At 35.3% G+C, this 17,097-nt stretch overlaps 1 protein-coding gene across 3 annotated transcripts in view; it reads left to right on the top strand.

Annotated features, from left to right (window-relative positions):
- Window positions 1-17,097, top strand: part of ITFG1 (integrin alpha FG-GAP repeat containing 1) — a 305,254-nt gene that overhangs the window by 24,555 nt on the left and 263,602 nt on the right. For all 3 annotated transcript variants that reach the window (XM_012773847.3, XM_075995608.1, XM_075995609.1), the window contains exon 6: window positions 2,415-2,509. In XM_012773847.3, coding sequence (XP_012629301.2) covers window positions 2,415-2,509 — 95 coding nt within the window. The remainder of the gene's footprint in view (window positions 1-2,414; window positions 2,510-17,097) is intronic.

Here is a 17,097-nt window from a genome sequence, read left to right as displayed (position 1 = left end):
TTGGCCATTTTTCTGTCTTCTTTTGAGAAGTTTCTGTTCATGTCCTTTGCCCATTTTTTGATAGGGTTGTTTGATTTTTTTCTTGCTGATTTTCCTGAGTTCTAAATAGATTCTAGTTATCAGCCCTTTATCGGATGTGTAGCTTGCGAAAATTTTCTCCCATTCTGTGGGTTGTCTGTTTGCTCTCTTGACAGTTTCTTTGGCTGTGCAGAAGCTTTTTAATTTGATCAGGTCCCATTTATTTATTTTTGTTGCTGCTGTGATTGCCTTTGGGGTCTTCTTCATAAATTCTTTGCCTAGGCCAATGTCTAGAAGAGTATTTCCAATGTTTTCCTCTAGAATTCTAAGTTTCACACCTAAGGTTCAAGTCTGTTACCCAGCGTGAGTTGATTTTTGTGAGAGGTGAAAGGTGTGGGTCTTGTTTCAGTCTTCTACATGTGGCTATCCAGTTTTCCCAGTACCGTTTATTGAATAAGGATTCTTTTCTCCAGTGTATGTTTTTGTCTGCTTTGTCTATGATTAGTTGGCTACATGAGGATGGTTTTATATCTGGGTTCTGCTTTCTGTTCCACTGGTCAATGTCCCTGTTCTTTTGAAGAACTGCCAAACTGTTTCCACAGAGGTTACACCATTTTACATTCCCACCAGCCATGTATGAGAGAAATAGGAATTTCTTTACATCTTCTCCAATACTTGTTATTTTCTGTTTTTTTATGATTGCTGTTCTAGACTGTGAGGTTGTTTCTCTTTGTGATTTTGATTTGCATTTCCCTAATGATTAATGATGTTGAGCATCTTCTGATCTGTTTGATAGCCATTTATGTATCTTGTTTGAAGAAATGTCTAGTATTTTTTCTTTTGTTGCTTATTCTTTTGGTGTCATATCTAAGAATTCATTGCCAAATCCAAGGTCATGAAGATTTATTCCTGTGTTTTATAGTTTTAGCTCTGTGATCCATTTTGAGTTACTTTATTATATGTAGTGTGAGGTAAGTGATTTAATTTATTCCTCTACATGGTCCAAAACTCTGGAATTAATATTTATAAAAGAATCATCATTATTTTCCACAGTCCCAGAAAACCTTCTATGATACTAAATAATTTTTTTTCTTATTCTTTATAAAAAAAGAATTAAAGACGTAAATATAAGAACTAAATCTAAAAAACTCTTACAAGGAAGCATCTTCATGACCTGGCATTAGGCAATGGATTCTTAGGATATGGTACCAAAGGAATAAGCAACAAAAGGACAAATTTAAGAGTCCATGCTTTAAAGGCCACCATCAAGAAAGTGAAAAGACAAACCACAGACTGGGAGAAATAAGGACAAATCATATAACAGATGAAGGTCTAATGTCCACAATATATAAAGAATGCTTACAACTCAGCAATAAAGCAATAATATAATATTAAAATATGGGTAAAGTATTTGAGTAGTCATTTCTCCAGAGAAGATACACAAATGGCCAATAAACACATGAAAACATGTTCAACATCATTAGGCATCAGAAAAATACAAATTAAACTGCAATTATATACTATATCACAGCCTCTAGGATGCTTGTAATAAAATAAATGGACAAAAATAAGTGTTGACAAAGATATGGAGATATTGGCATCCTCCTGCATTGCTGGTGGGAATGTAACATGGTGAAGTAGCTTTGAAAAACAGTTTAACAAATCCTCAAAAGGTTAAACATACACTTCCCTTATGACCCAGCAGTCCCGTTGTATACCTGTATACTAGGTGTATACTCAAAAGAATTAAAAACATTTGTCTGAGTAAAAATTTGTACATGAATGTAGCAGCCAAAAAGTAGAAACAAGTCAAATGCCCATCAACAGATGAATGGATATATAAAATGTATAGCCACACAATGGACTATTATTAGACCATAAAAAGGACGAAAGTACTGATATATGCTTCAGTGTGGATGAACATGAAAACAGTATTCTAACCGAAAGAAGCTAGACACAAATTGGCCTTTTGTGTATTAATTGTAATTAATACAATTAATTGTATTAATTAATACAATAATATTGTATTATTAATACAATAATACATATTGTATTATTCCATTTAAATAAAATATCTTAAGAAGGAAAAGGCATATAGAAAGCAGATTCATGGTTACCAAGGACTACAGAGAGGGAAAATGAAGAGTGCCTAATGAGTACAGGATTTCTTTTCTTGGGTAATGAAAATGTTTTTGATTTAGGTAGAAGTGATAATTGTACACTGTAAACACACTAGAAAACACTGAATTGTACACTTTAAAGGAGTTAATTTTATGGTATATGAAATACATCAGTAAAAATAAATTTTAAAATGTTTAACATGCAGATTTTTCTGTTTTAAAACAATGCTCATTTGATGTTTATCTTTTTAAAAGTATTTTTATTTTATTGTTTAGGAATTTATCATGGCATCCTGCGTTTACCACTAAAAGTAAAATGCGAATTCCACATTCTCATGCTTTTATTGATCTGACTGAAGATTTTACAGCAGGTGAGTTGCACATAAATGTGAAATATTTGTTTTGAACTGCCAAAGAATTAATGGGATTTAATTTACTCTCTTCTTAGTATTCATTTATGAATGAACCGAATATTAAAACAAAACTGTTAAGAAAGTGTAAGAAAGTTAGTGATATTGGAAACATGGACAAAGTACTGACTGTAAAAAATAAGTCTTTAGGTTTTCTTTTTGTTGTTTGCCCATAATCAGCTCAAAATTTGAATCTTTTGCTTTTTATGAATTCATGATATTTTGGACACATATAGCCTAATGCTTCTTTACTTTTCAATTTAAAAATTCTTGACTAATAAATGCTATAAATTTAATTATAAGAAAAATATTTAGCTTAGGTACTGAAAGAATTTTAAAGGCTTTTAAGACTTGTTATGGAAAATTTTAGAAAATATAGAAAACTAGACAATAGTATTATAAATGTACATTTAACCATCACCTAGCTTCAACAATTGTCAACATATGGCCGGTCTTGTGTCATTTATAAACCCATCTACCAGTTTCTCCCACTCCAAAATTTTGATAATTTTAAGCAGAATCACAAACATATAATTTTATTTGTAAGTACTTCAATAACGTATCTTTAAATGATAAGAATTTTTTATTTGTAACCACCAGAAGATCTTTTTGAAACAAAAATAATTAACATTATTTCTTAATATCATTGACTATCTAGTCACTATTCAGAATGTTCTAATTTTCTCCTACATGTTTTTAATCAAATCAGGAATTAAACAAGGTCTAACTATACAGACATAGAAAGAAACATTATTAGTGCTATAGAATTACTCAGTGTGGATATTTCTGATTGCATCCCTATGGTATTAACATGTTACTCTGTTCCTATATTTCTTTAACCTAGTAGTTAGATATGAAAGCTTAATCAGAATCAGAGTTCATTTGTGGGCAGTGGGGTGGGAAGTACTGTCAAGAATATTTCTTAGGTAGTGCTATATGTTTCAGCTCATTAGGTGAAGTAAGTTCTATCTCTTGTGATATTAAAATTGATCCGTAGATTCAGTTTTCCTCTGTTGGTGTATCATCCACTATAGTGCTGCCTAATGTTTTTAGCAGCTATTAATAATCGTTGTCAGGTCTGTTATTCCAATAGGAGTTACAGAATTATAGCACACTAAATCTATCACTCCTTTGCATATATGATTAGCTGAATTTTTTATCAAAAAAAAAAAAAAGATCTGTCATAATCATCTCTTTAGTCACCTGAAGTACAGGTGAGACAGGCAAGATAAATGCTTGATTTTTCCCCCCTCTTTCCTAACATATTTTACCAATTTTCAAACACTACCTATCAGATTTTGCAATGATAGTTTTATACAGTGTACTTATTATAAATGAATAATTAGAATTATTGGCTGCTAAAAGTAACAAAACTTACTTCTTTTAAAAGTATTCCATGATAAAAACCTAAATTTTATTTGAGAAATAGGTAGCAAATAATATTTGTATAATTTAAACCTCATACTAATTCTGGACTGAGTTTTACTAAAGCATTTTCATTATTAAGATACAATTTACAAAGTTAAGAAAATTTTAATGCCCTAAAATACTGTGGATTTTACTGATTTAAAAAAAAACACACACAAATTTAACTTTTGCCCAGTAAGTTTTTTATGGTTTGAAGATTTTAGGTTCTTGAGTATATGGTTAGGTTAGAAAGAGAAGAGAGATTTTAAGAAAAGAAAACAGAAGTTATTTTTAATGTGGCTTATTCAGTATGCTAAATCATATGAAATCCATAATAATAAGGTGTTGACTACATTGCCATAGAAGTTGTCTTAAAAGATCATTTTTCAAGAAAAGGAAATTCTATGGTTATATAGGCTCATTTTCTATTATCTCATTCCTGTTAATATACACATACACACACTCTCATGTAAACATTTTGTTTTTTACAATTCCTTTTTAGGAAAAATCTGTCTTAATGAGGTTGTGGAAACTACCTCCAATTCAATAGTATTAGCCTTCCTTAGACTTCCTTAAACAATATTGACTTTGCATTTAAGTAATTTTTAAAGAATTTGTGGGTATTCTTACACAATCAGCAAAATCTACCTTATAAAATTTTGTGATATGGTGGGGCTTCACGATGGCTGACAAGCACCCAGCATTTGCCTGCTTCACAAAGAAAGCCCAAAACAGCAAGTAGATAGCACATCAAATAGAGCAGCTAAGACAAAACAATGGAATTCAACAAAGAAGTGACAGGGAACTTCTGATATAAGGAAAGAGAGGGAACGGAAGCAGGCAGCCCAGCCAGAGTCGGCTGAGAGTCAGGAGTACCTTCCCAGTATGAGGAAAACGTAAGTGAGAGGTCATCTGAAGTGTGCGTTTCCTCCTTAGACTCTGCAATTCTGGCCACAGGAGAACCCCTCAGCCCTTGCAGGCCCTGAGACCATTATAGGGAGCTGCTTGGAGTACTTGTAATAAATAGCATTGTTCCAGAGAGGGAGTACGTGCTTTGTCCCACACACCCTCTAAAACCCAAGCAGCAGCAGCACAGTACCATTTTGAGAGCCTAGAAACAGTAAGAGTATATCCCTGTTCTGGGACCCAATAGCTTCTGCATCCTCACATCTGTGAAGCCCCACTGACATTCCCCACTGTATATCCAGAGGGCCACTTCATTGTACCTATAGCTAGCTCCAGCAGTGTGGTCAAGTCCCCAGCACTCTAGCCAATGCAATGTCCTATACCTCTGGAAGCAGATGGTACAGCACATCAGGGAGACTACCCTTGAGACAAAGGTAGCCAAAGTGTGTGACATGACATGACATGACATGACAACTGCCTGCCTGGGGCCACTGCACCTGGCAGTAGTCCTACTTCCCTCCAACAGTGGGCTTTCACGCAACTGAAAATACTATTAGGAGGCCTACGGACCATCTCACTTGATTGTCCTCCTAGGGCATGAGGTCAGGCCCACTCCTCAAACCACTGCCACCACCCAAGCATGCTATCTGAGGGCCTTAGGACCGAACCACCCCACCTGCCATAGCTAAATCTCACACACACCACTGAGGGGACCAAAGACAGGCCCACCCATCTCCCATGAATGCTGCCACATATTTTTAGAGGTCCAGGGGATCAGCTTGCTTTGCTTGCCACCACTGACTGGTGGCCATGAACACCATCAAGCAGCTTATAACAGGCTCCCCAACTGGCACCACTCCCACCTGTGCCTTTGTGTATAGTTTGGGGACATGGAGATAAATCCATATCATTTGCCACCAGCACCCAAGCAGGTTGTCCAGGGGCCTTGGAATTTATTTGCCCCATCTACCACAGCCTCCACCTGTGTGCACCATCAGAGCCCTGAGGACAAGTTTACACTACCTGGCACCACCCCCAACCAGTGCCCACGGGTATTCTCCAGGGTCTGGGGGTCATTCCACCCTGCCTGCTGCAGCCTGTGACCACGTCTGCCAATAGAGAGCCTAAAGATAGGCCCACTCTGCCTGGTGCCACCCCTAAGTGCCAGCATGAATCATCCAGTGGCCTGGAGACTGTCCCACCCTGTCTGCCATTGCCAGTATCCACATATTCTTTCTGGGAACCAGAGAATGGGCCTGCTGCCACCATAGCCACTGGCAACTAGCAGCTACCCAGATGTCACCTGGGGACTGGCATGCCTAGTCTGTCACCACTACTGCCATTGCCAGTTCCAGGCACACTGTCAGGAAGCGTAAGGAACCACCTGCCCAGCCAACCACTGGCACTGCCACCAACTGAGCAAAATGCCTAGAGGCTCAAGGATTGGCCTACCTGGAGCCACTACAACTTGTGCCACGTATGCCACCTAGGGCCTCAAGGACCGGCACACTCAGCCTGCTACCACTGGAACCTGAGTAGCCACCCGTCTGACATTCATATTTCCACAAAAGCTTCATTACAGACTCCACTAACAATAATAGCCTAAGCCCCTGAGGAAGTAATAAACACAACTTAGGCTGATTACACCCAAAGAATATTATAAAGACTATACTACTGCATCCACCCAGAATCAAACCCAAACCACCTTACCAAACCAACTCTATAGATACATCTATAGGAAAAAGTCTTTCTCTATGAAGGCCAATCTACAAAATTTTAAGAAGCACATGTAACATCAGAGGCACTGATATTAATGATGTAAGGACACAAGCAACATAAAAGAGCAAGGAAACACAAACTCTAAAAACACAGTAACTCTCTAGCAATAGATTCCAATGAAAAGGAAATTTATGAAATGCTTGTAAAAGAATTCAGAACAGTGATATTATAGACGCTCAGTGAGATGTAAGAGAACACAGATAAACAATACAAAGAAATCAGAAAAACAACTGATGTCCTGAATGAGAAATTCAATGGAGGTAGATATCATTAAAATGAACCAAATAGAATTTTTAGAACCAAAGAATTCAATAAATGAAATAAAAACTACAATCCAGAGCTTCAACATTAGACTAGATCAAGCAAAAGAAAGAATATCTGAACTTGAAGAGGTCTTTTGAAATAACCAGTCAATGTTAAAAAGAAAAAAGAATTTAAAAAATGAACAAAACATGTGTGACATATACAATACGGTAAAGCAATTAAATATTCAAGTTTTAGTTGTTTATGGAGGAGAAGAGATGGGAAAAAGCACAAAAAACTTAACAAAATAATAGATGAAAACTTTCTAAGTCTTGCAAGAGATATAGACATTCAGATATAGGATACTCAAATTCCCAAATAGATTTAAACCCAAAAAGTTCTCCTCTAGGTATATTATAATGAAACTGTCAAAAGTCACAACCAGAGAGAATTCTAAAAACAGCAAGAGAAAATCATCAAGTTACATATAGGGAACCCCCATCAGACTAACAGCAAATTTCTTAGTAGAAACCTTACAGGCCAGGAGAGAATGAGATGATGTGTTCAAAGTTCTGAAAGCTTTCAGGCAAAAATACTATACTCAGCAAAGCTATTCTTTAAAACAAAGAAGAAATAAAGTCTTTCCCAGACAAACAAACACTGAGGGAATTCATCCCTCACCCTATAAGAAATGCTTAAGGTAATCCTACATCTGGAAGTGAAAGGATGATACATATCATCATGAAAGCACAGACAAGTATAAAACTTACTAGTAGAACACACACACAAATGAGGAAGAGAAAGGACTCATATGTTATATCACTACAGAAAACAGCCAAACTGCAATTGTAACCAAACTGCAAATATGTAAGAAAATGAGGAACAAAGAATATACAAAACAACCAGAAAACAATTCAAAAAATGATACCACCTATCAATAATAACTTTGAATGTAAACTGATTACACTCCCCACTTAAAAGATATAGACAGGCTAAATAGATTAAAATATATGACCCAACAATATGCTATCTATGATAAACTCATTCCACATGTAAAGGCAAATATAGGCTGAAAATGAAGGGATGGGAAAGGATATTCCACAGAGACAGAAAACAAAAGAGAGCAGGAGTAGCCATATTTGGATAAGATTAAAAAGCTTTTAAGGCTAAAATGGTAAAAAGAGACAAAGAAGGTCATTATATAATAATAAAGGGATCAATTCAGCAAGAGGATATAGCAAATCTAAATATTTATGTACCCACTACTGGAGAACCCAGATTCATGAAGCACATATTATTAGATCTAAAGGGAGAGATAAACTCCAATATAATAATAGTCACAGACTTCACCTCACTGTGAGCATTAGACAGATTATCTAGACAGAAAATCAACAAAGAAACATTGGGTATAAATTGCACTTTAGACAAGGTGGACCTAACAGAACAGACATTTATGGAGCATTTTATTCACAACAACAGAATACATATTCTTCTCCTCGGCACACGGAACATTCTCCAGGAGAGGCCATATGTTAGGCCACAAAACAAGTCTCAAGAAATTTTTAAAAAGAGAAATCATATCAAGTAATTTCTCAGACCACAGTGGAATAAAACTAGAAATCACTAACAAGAGGAACTTTGGCAATTGTACAATACATGGTAATTAAACAACATACTCCTGAATGACCTTTGGGGTCAATAGAGATATTAAAAAAGTAATCCAAAAATGTCTTGGAACAAATAAAAATGGAAACACAACATACCAAAACCTATGGGATACCACAAAAGCAGTGCTAAGATTAATGTTTATGGCAATAAATGCCTACGTAAAGGAAGGCCAGGCCGGGCGCGGTGGCTCACGCCTGTAATCCTAGCACTCTGGGAGGCCGAGGCGGGCGGATTGCTCCAGGTCAGGAGTTTGAAACCCGCCTGACCAAGAGCGAGACCCCCGTCTCTACTATAAACAGAAAGAAATTAATTGGCCAACTAATATATATAGAAAAAATTAGCCAGGCATGGTGGTGCATGCCTGTAGTCCCAGCTACTTGGGAGGCTGAGGCAGCAGGATTGCTTGAGCCCTGGAGTTTGAGGTTGCTGTGAGCTAGGCTGACGCCATGGCACGCACTCTAGCTTGGGCACCAAAGCAAGAGTCTGTCTCAAAAAAAAGAAAGAAAGTAGAGAGATTATACCTAACAATGCACTTCAAGGAACTAGAAAAGCAAGAACACTCCAATGGTACTGGAGGTCATTACATTAAGTGAAAAAAGCCAGGCACAGAAAGTTAAATACCACATGTTCTCATTCATATGTAGGAACTAAAAAAGGTGATTTCCAAAGGTAGAGAGTAGAATGATGCTAACCATAGGCTGGGAAGTGTGGAGTGGGTAATCAAGAGAGGTTTGTTAATGGGAACAAACCTATACTTAGAAGGATGAAGTTTTAGGGTTCAATAGCACAGTAAGCTGACTTTAGTTAACAACAATATATTGTATATTACAAAATACCTAGAAGATTTGAAATGTTTCTGACAGAAAAAATGATAAATGTTTCGAGGTGATGGATATCCTGAATACTCTGATTTAATCATTACACATTGCATGCATGTATAAAATATCCCATGTACCCCATAAATTTATAAGAACATTATGCACCAACATTTTTTTGATTTTGTGATAAAACAAGTCAGAGGCATTTGTTTATAGAAGTTGAAATTTTGAACTAAACAATCTGTTTTGTAAAATGTAAAGAAATTTCCTTCGTGACCATTTAGAAGTTAAAATGTATGAGGAAATATTAAAAATCTATTATAATTGTGTTATTCAAAATCCTGTCTCTGCTTTTGAAACCATTTCAGCAAACATTTATTGAGTATCTGCTTTATCTGAAGGCCTCTGCTATTTATTATATGAGATCTAAAGATGACAAGAAATGATTTCAGCCATCAAAGACCATTTAGTTACTGGGAGAAGATGACAAATCTAGCTGTGATATGTGGCAGAATGAAATAGGTGCATATTAGTTACAAATTGCTATGTGATGACAAGGGAGATAGTAGGAGGCGGTAGTCCTACTATTCTTGGACCTGTAGAGTACTACACGGTTCAGGGCCATGTGTTCTGGGAGGTTGAGGCAGACAGATCTTTTGAGCTCAGGAGTTCAAGACCAGCTTAAGCAAGAGCGAGACCCCAGCTCTCCTAAAACAAATAGAAAGAAATTAGCTGGACAACTAAAAATATATAGAAAAAATTAGCCGGGCATGTGGTGCATGCCTGTAGTCCCAGCTACTTGGGAGGCTGAGGGAGAAGGATTGCTTAAGCCTAGGAGTTTGAGGTTGCTGTGAGCTGGGCTGACACCATGGCACTCTAGCCCAGGCAACAGAGTGAGACTCTGTCTCTAAATAAATAAATGAATGAATGAATATATACATGTATACATACATAGTTCAGCTAAAAAATTGGCCTAATAAAATAAAGGGGAGGAATTTACAGTTCTTATTGTCTATAATACACTAACTCCTTAAGAAGTATAAAACTTTTCTAAATAATAAACTCTAGAAGAAAAAAAAATTTTTGTTTTTTTTGAGACAGTCTTGCTCTGTTGCTCAGACTACTAGCTGCGACTACAGATACGAGCCACCATGACTGGCTACATTTTTTTTACTTTTTGTAGAGATGGGGTCTCACTGTTGCCCAGGCTGATGTCAAACTCCTAGCCTCAAGGAATCCTCCTGTCTCAGCCTCCCAAAGTGCTAGGATTATAGGCATGAGCTAACACTCCCAGCCTAGCAGGGATTCTTAGTATAAGTAGAATTTCCTATGAAGGCAAGACATGTAATGAGGTAAATGAATTCTCAATAATTTTTTTCTTTTTTACATTTTTATTCATTAATTTTTATTAAAAGCCAAAATTATAAGGCTTTTAATAACTCTTATTCACTATATGATTATATCATAATTTATTTAACTAGTCCTTTTTTGAATAGTTAAGTTGCTTTCAGTTTTCTTAAAAATTTTTTATTGCTGTGGTGCCTAATTTTATGCACATGTCTTATAAGTTCCTCAAGGAGAGTTTCTGAAAATGAAATAAATGGTTAAAGAAGTATGAACATTCTTAACAAGGTGAAACATTGCTGTGTCACCTTACAGAAAGACTTACAAGAGTGCTTGTTTGTCCCAACTTTGCCAGCATTGGTATTACCTTTTTTGGATTATTACCAGTTTGATGGATGAAAAAATGGTATTTCATTTTTGATTTGACATGCATATCTCAGATTATTATTGAAATAGAATTTTTTTTCATATGTGAGTTGACCATTTCTGTGTTTTCCCTTATGGATTGCTTGCTCTTCCTAAATTCTCTATTTTGGTTTAAAGTTCTGTTATTCTGACAACCAAGGCACATATCCAACCACTGGCAATTGTGACTCAGTTCTCTACAGCCTGCCAAATAGTCTTAAATGATTTGAGTTTTTGAATAGTGCATATCAGTCAGCATATCAGTCTGTATCAATACATTATTCTGACTATTTTACTCATTTCAGTAATCTGTCTTGAGAAAATAAAGCCTTGCTTTTAGTCCCTCGGCCCACCCCTCCATGCACAGCAGAAATAGCCATTGATCAACTAAGGTAGACTGTGTTACATTCCATTATTGCTGCAAAAAAAAATCAGCATCACCATCTCTTCAGCTCATTTGATAACTAACAAACAGGCATTTGTCTTCAAAAACAATGAGAAAATATCAGAATCCAGGTTCTTGTCTGACAGTGGAATTCTAGTATTGAAAGTCCAGTTGAGAGAGAAGATATTAATAGATGAATGACTGAGAACATGTAGACCATTAATCTCTTCTGACATTCTTGATTTGGGAGAATTTGATTTTAGATGCACATGTATTTGAGGAAATAGATGGGATATACATGCAGGAGGGCATTGTCAATTTGGCCCTAGAGCTTACAAAAAAAGTTCAAGGGCAGAGCCTATAGTTTGGGAGTCTTCTATATGGTTGAGGCCATGGAAAAGGCTGATCTACAAAAAAAGTGAACTTACAGGGCTAAAAACAGAGAGCTACAAAGTCAATATTTATTTGGTTTGTTTTTGAATTATTTAAAAGTAACACAATTATGGTAAGAAATTAACACAGTACATAAGTTTATAAAGGAGAGGCGATCACTATCTTCGGTTTCTTCTTCTTGGAATGTTCTCTACACATAGACACACACTTTCCTTTTTTATCATTTTTTTTCCTTTTTTGGAATTGTGTGTATAGATCATTGTGATTATCTTAATTCAGATATATTGACATATCAGCACATATAGATTGACATTTTTTTCAAATATATTCATGGTATTTCATTATATAGAGATATTAATAGTATAATTTAATTAAATATTCATTTCTTGGTATACATTTGTATATTTTCCTTTTCTGTTTACAGCATTGCTTCATTAAGCATTTTTGTACACACATCTCTATATTCTTGTGCAATCATGGGAGTGTTAGACATTCCCTGCACTTTAAGGTTGCACATGTGCATTTTTTCCTTTAACTATCTTTTATCATGGAATATTTTAAATTATACTAAAGAAGATAAAGAATAAGCTAGAATTAGCAAAGAATTAAAATTTTATTTTTATTCTAATATTACAGCTTCCCTTCAAAGGCTATATCAATTTACATTCCCACAAAAAAGTATGAAAGTACTTATTCTTGCCAACATTGGGTATTTTCTATCCTTTGTTTTTTAAATATGTATTTATTAATTATGGGTTATTCAGTCATATAGAAAAATAGATATAACATTTGGTATTTTAAATGTTTATATTTTTGTTTCATAGGTAAAAAATCGTATTTTATTTTGATTTCCATTTCTTGAGTTGTTATTAATATATAGCTTTTCATGTATTCACTGGTCATTTACAATTCTTTTTCTTTGAATTATTCATATACGTTGCCTATTTTTCTGTTAGAATTTTTTCTTTTCATTTTGAAAAACATTATTCATAAAATTTTTCTGCATCTTAAGGAAATTAGTCTTGCTTTGGATATATAATGTATATCTCTCCAGCTTCATGCATAACTCTTTACTTTGTTTAAAGTGTTTTGGGGGACCATATAGAATTGTTAAATGTTTATTAATAAACTTTATTTTTTCTTTCATGGTATCTGTGTTTTGTGTAATGCCTAGAAAATGCCATTTGTATGTAAGATTTTTTAAACAAGTTTTTAAATATTTTTGGGTGCTTTTATGTTTTTCCATTTAAATGAATGATACAGTTGGATTTTTTGGTGATATTTTGGTTATGTCTTTAGATATTCATCTCTCTGTTTTAATGGCCCTCAGAATTCGTTATGCAGCACCAAAGACCTTCTAATTTCTGCCTTGGTGTTGAGGAATTAATTTCTATACTTATTGTCCACCTATATCCTTCCTTGTAGAGTATGTTGGTCAACTTTCCTTTTTGTAGGTTTGCATAAATAAAAGGAACAGTCCCAATCATTGGTCATTTAAATAAGAGATTTATTACATTCAAAATTAAAAAGACTTACTTTAAAAGGTGTATTATGCACAGTGGCATTGAGAAGTTTGAGAATACTATCTCTGTAAAGAATGATGATGATACTTTGATAGGGATTGCATTAACTCTGTAGATCACTTTGGGTAGTATGGACATCTTAACAATGTTGAGCCTGCCAGTCCATGAGCAAGGTAGATTTTTCCGTCTGTTTACATCTTCTACAATTTCTTTTCTAGGTTAGACCTTCTACTACTTTCTTTTCTGTATCACCGAGGAGAACCCCTGTAGGTACCTATCATTTTAAAAGAAAGGCTCCTCCCTGAGTTCCAATGGGAAAGAGAGGATAGGTTCCCTTGGTACTCTGCCTTCCCACCAGCTTCTTCAGTGTCTGTGTTTTCAGTGCTGTCTCCCTTCAGGTTGGACCCCGAGATTGAGGCCAGGAGAAATAGTCAAGGAGACTGGCATTGGGTCTCTTCTTTCCTCCTTGGGTTTCTAATGCCTTCTCCTTGCCCCAAGCCTTCTCAGGGCCTGCAGAGATAGCCTGACATCCTTATTCCAGTTCTCTCTAATTTAAAGTAAAGTTTGTTCAGATCCCCGGGTTTTGCTTTTAATATATAAATAGAATTGTAGGAATTTAAGGATTTTTTTTTCATTCTCAGAAAAACCTGACTATACCTTTTTTTCTCCAGAGGCTCAAAAGCTGCTATTTTGGTAGTCAAAATCTAAATATTGACTCTTTTTGCAGTTCTGTTGTAACAATCCTATTCTTCCCTTAGGCCATCAGTTCTCAATGTGTGGTTAAGATATCCCCCAAAATCCTAAAAACCCTTTCAGAGAGTCTGTGAGGTCAAAATGATTTTCATAAAAACCATAAGGCAATATTTGTCTTTTTCACTCTTAATGTCTCACAAGTATACAGTGGAGTTTTCCAGATACTTCATAACATTTAATGACTCTGTTGCTGTGACATCTTATTTATTTGCTTATGTATTCTTGTATTTTAAAACATCTCAGTTTTAATTTTTAATATGGTAAAATCAGTAGGTATAGCGCACATAAATAAAATCTCTTTGGGGACCTCAGTAATTTCCAAGAGTATAAAGAGGTCCTGAGACCAAAAAGCTTGAGAACTCCTGCCCTAGGCAAATAGATGCCTCTGGCTGACTGGGTCACTGTACAAAGTAATGAGAAAGAACAGTATCATATCCTTGGTATATTTGTATATCAAGCCAAGTAAGATCTTAGCTGTGGCAAGTGAGATAGATTATAACCATCTCTCAGAGAACCACCCCTGTTCCCTCTGTCTTGTTTCTGCCAAATAGTTTTCATGGTTCTGACATCTAGCCCTGATATGTAGCCAAATAAAAGAATTTAGAGGCTGTTCTATTGGTGAGATGATATAAATATATAGCCCTTGACCCAAGGATTCTTTACCATTTTCTGTATTAAATCATTTGTCTGCTTATTACAAAACTGGAAAGATACCACTTTATATGGCCTTTAGCCGTGCATTTATTGGTCAGGCCAAGCATATGTTTCACTTTTAGAACTTGAAAGCTTACACTCAGAATGCCTCCTTAGTTACTATGTGCTGAGTGGATGAGGCCTGTTAGGCATTTAAAAGGCAAGTATGGTATCATTGGTCAAGGAAAACATAACCTGCAAATTCTTTAATATCATAAATACTTTCCCTTCATTCATCAAATTCAAAATTATTTACAAAGTGTCTACTCTGCCAAGCATTGTGCTATGAACCAAGGATTCAAAGATGACTAGACTCAAGCACTAGTGTAGCATGAACCTCAAGGATGTCATTATAGCAAGGCATCACTGTATCCATTCTGTATTTAGAATTGTAGATTTTTCAATACTTTTATGTCTTAATTTAAAATGCAGCAGAATTTCAGACCCAGGTGCACATTAATACTCAGTAACATTTGTTTATAGTATATTTAGTGGAGCTATACAATATCTTATCTTTCTTTCCTTACATACCCTCGATAATCAACCATCTACATGCTAACAACTCTATGAACTAATAACACATGTATATATCTCTGGGCTGGACCTTCCTCCAAGCTCCTAAAGCACATATTCAACTGCCTACTAGCCATCTCCATTCTGTGTCTATGTCTAATAGACATTACAGATCATGTTTCTCAACCCAAATCCCTGATCTTTCCTCCTGAATCACCTCAGCCCATAATCTTCCCATCTCATTAAATGGGATATTTCCTTTCTAAAAATATTTGAATCATCTTTGCTGCCTCTTTCTATCATACCCAACATCAAGTCTGTTAGGAAATCGTATTCATTCTTCCTTTGAAATACATCAACAACCTGATCACTTCTTACTACCTCCACTGTAATCATCTTAATCGAAGATACCATCATTTCTAACCTTACAGTTACTGGCTTCCTTGTTCCCACCCTTGTCCGCCTATAGTCTGTTTTTAACATGTGAGCTGCCGTGATCCTTTAAAGATGTAAATCATTTTTTTTTTTAATGTTCCAGTATCTTTTTCACTACACTTAGAAAATTAGCCAAAGTCCTTAAAAAAGCCCATTAGGCTCTACATACTTTGGCCCACCATTACCTCTTCAACCTTTTATTCTACTGTTTTCCCACTTGATGCCTTGCACTAACCACTCCAGTAGCATCCTTGCTATTCTCAAACACAAGATGAGGTCCAGTCTTAGGGCTTGAGTCGAAAAGCTATTTTCTCTGCCTAGGATATCCTCCAGATATCCATATCACCTCCTTCAAGTTAGTATTCCAAATATATTATACCTCCTTCACATTTTTACCTTAATGTTATCTTATTTCTCAGTGAGGGCTGCTATATTCAAAATTACAGTTTCCAAGCACTCCCTTTTGCCCTTGCTCTTTAGTTTTTTTTCAAAGTCCTTTCAACTTCTAGAATACTATGTACTTACTTATTTTTTAAATTACATCTTCCCCTACTAGAATATAAACTCTAAGAGGGCAGAGATTTTTGTTTGTTCTGTTCACTGTCATTTCTCTAGTGCCTGGTACCAAATGGGGAATAGATGGGTATCTGTTGACATTTTAGCAGGAGAACAGAACCTAAGGGCAGCTAGCATATTTTAAGTACTTAAACTGTGCTTAATTGGTAGACCTCTTATAGTTAAAGATTCAACATCTAACAAAGGGAACTTTTGGTGAAATTGTTTTTTGTTTGTATAAGTTCAAACATACATTACCGAATGGGCTTTCTTTTAAAAACTCTATAGTTAGTTTCTCAGAAATATATACAGAGCTTAGAAACTTTGACTATGGGAATTTTATCTAAGCAGATGTAGAAAATAATGGACAAATTTTTCAAGAATTTTATTCAGCTTTCTAAAAATACAAATTAAACCACTCCAACTTTAAGAAATCATAAGGTTATCTTACAAATTGCCTCTAAATGCATTCAGTTTGAATTGATTCAAATTCAGTTCTAAAAAGTAGTTGATCTTTATCAGCAAAGATGAAGGGACCTGTTTACTAAAAACTGCAGTTGTTTCCAATGTTATCATTATGTTCTCTGATAAGGAAGTGGCACTAGAGAGACAAAGTAATAAAAAATGTTTTATTATAAGTATGCTATAACTTCTCTGGTATTTATTATACATGTTTATTCCTACAGTAAAGACTTCTGAGAGAAACTTTACAAAGATATTATTCTGTTG

This window comes from Microcebus murinus, chromosome 20 (genome assembly GCF_040939455.1).
Source record: "Microcebus murinus isolate Inina chromosome 20, M.murinus_Inina_mat1.0, whole genome shotgun sequence".
Classification (NCBI taxonomy): Eukaryota; Metazoa; Chordata; class Mammalia; order Primates; family Cheirogaleidae; genus Microcebus; species Microcebus murinus.
This window is presented reverse-complemented; position numbering and strand designations above follow the sequence as displayed.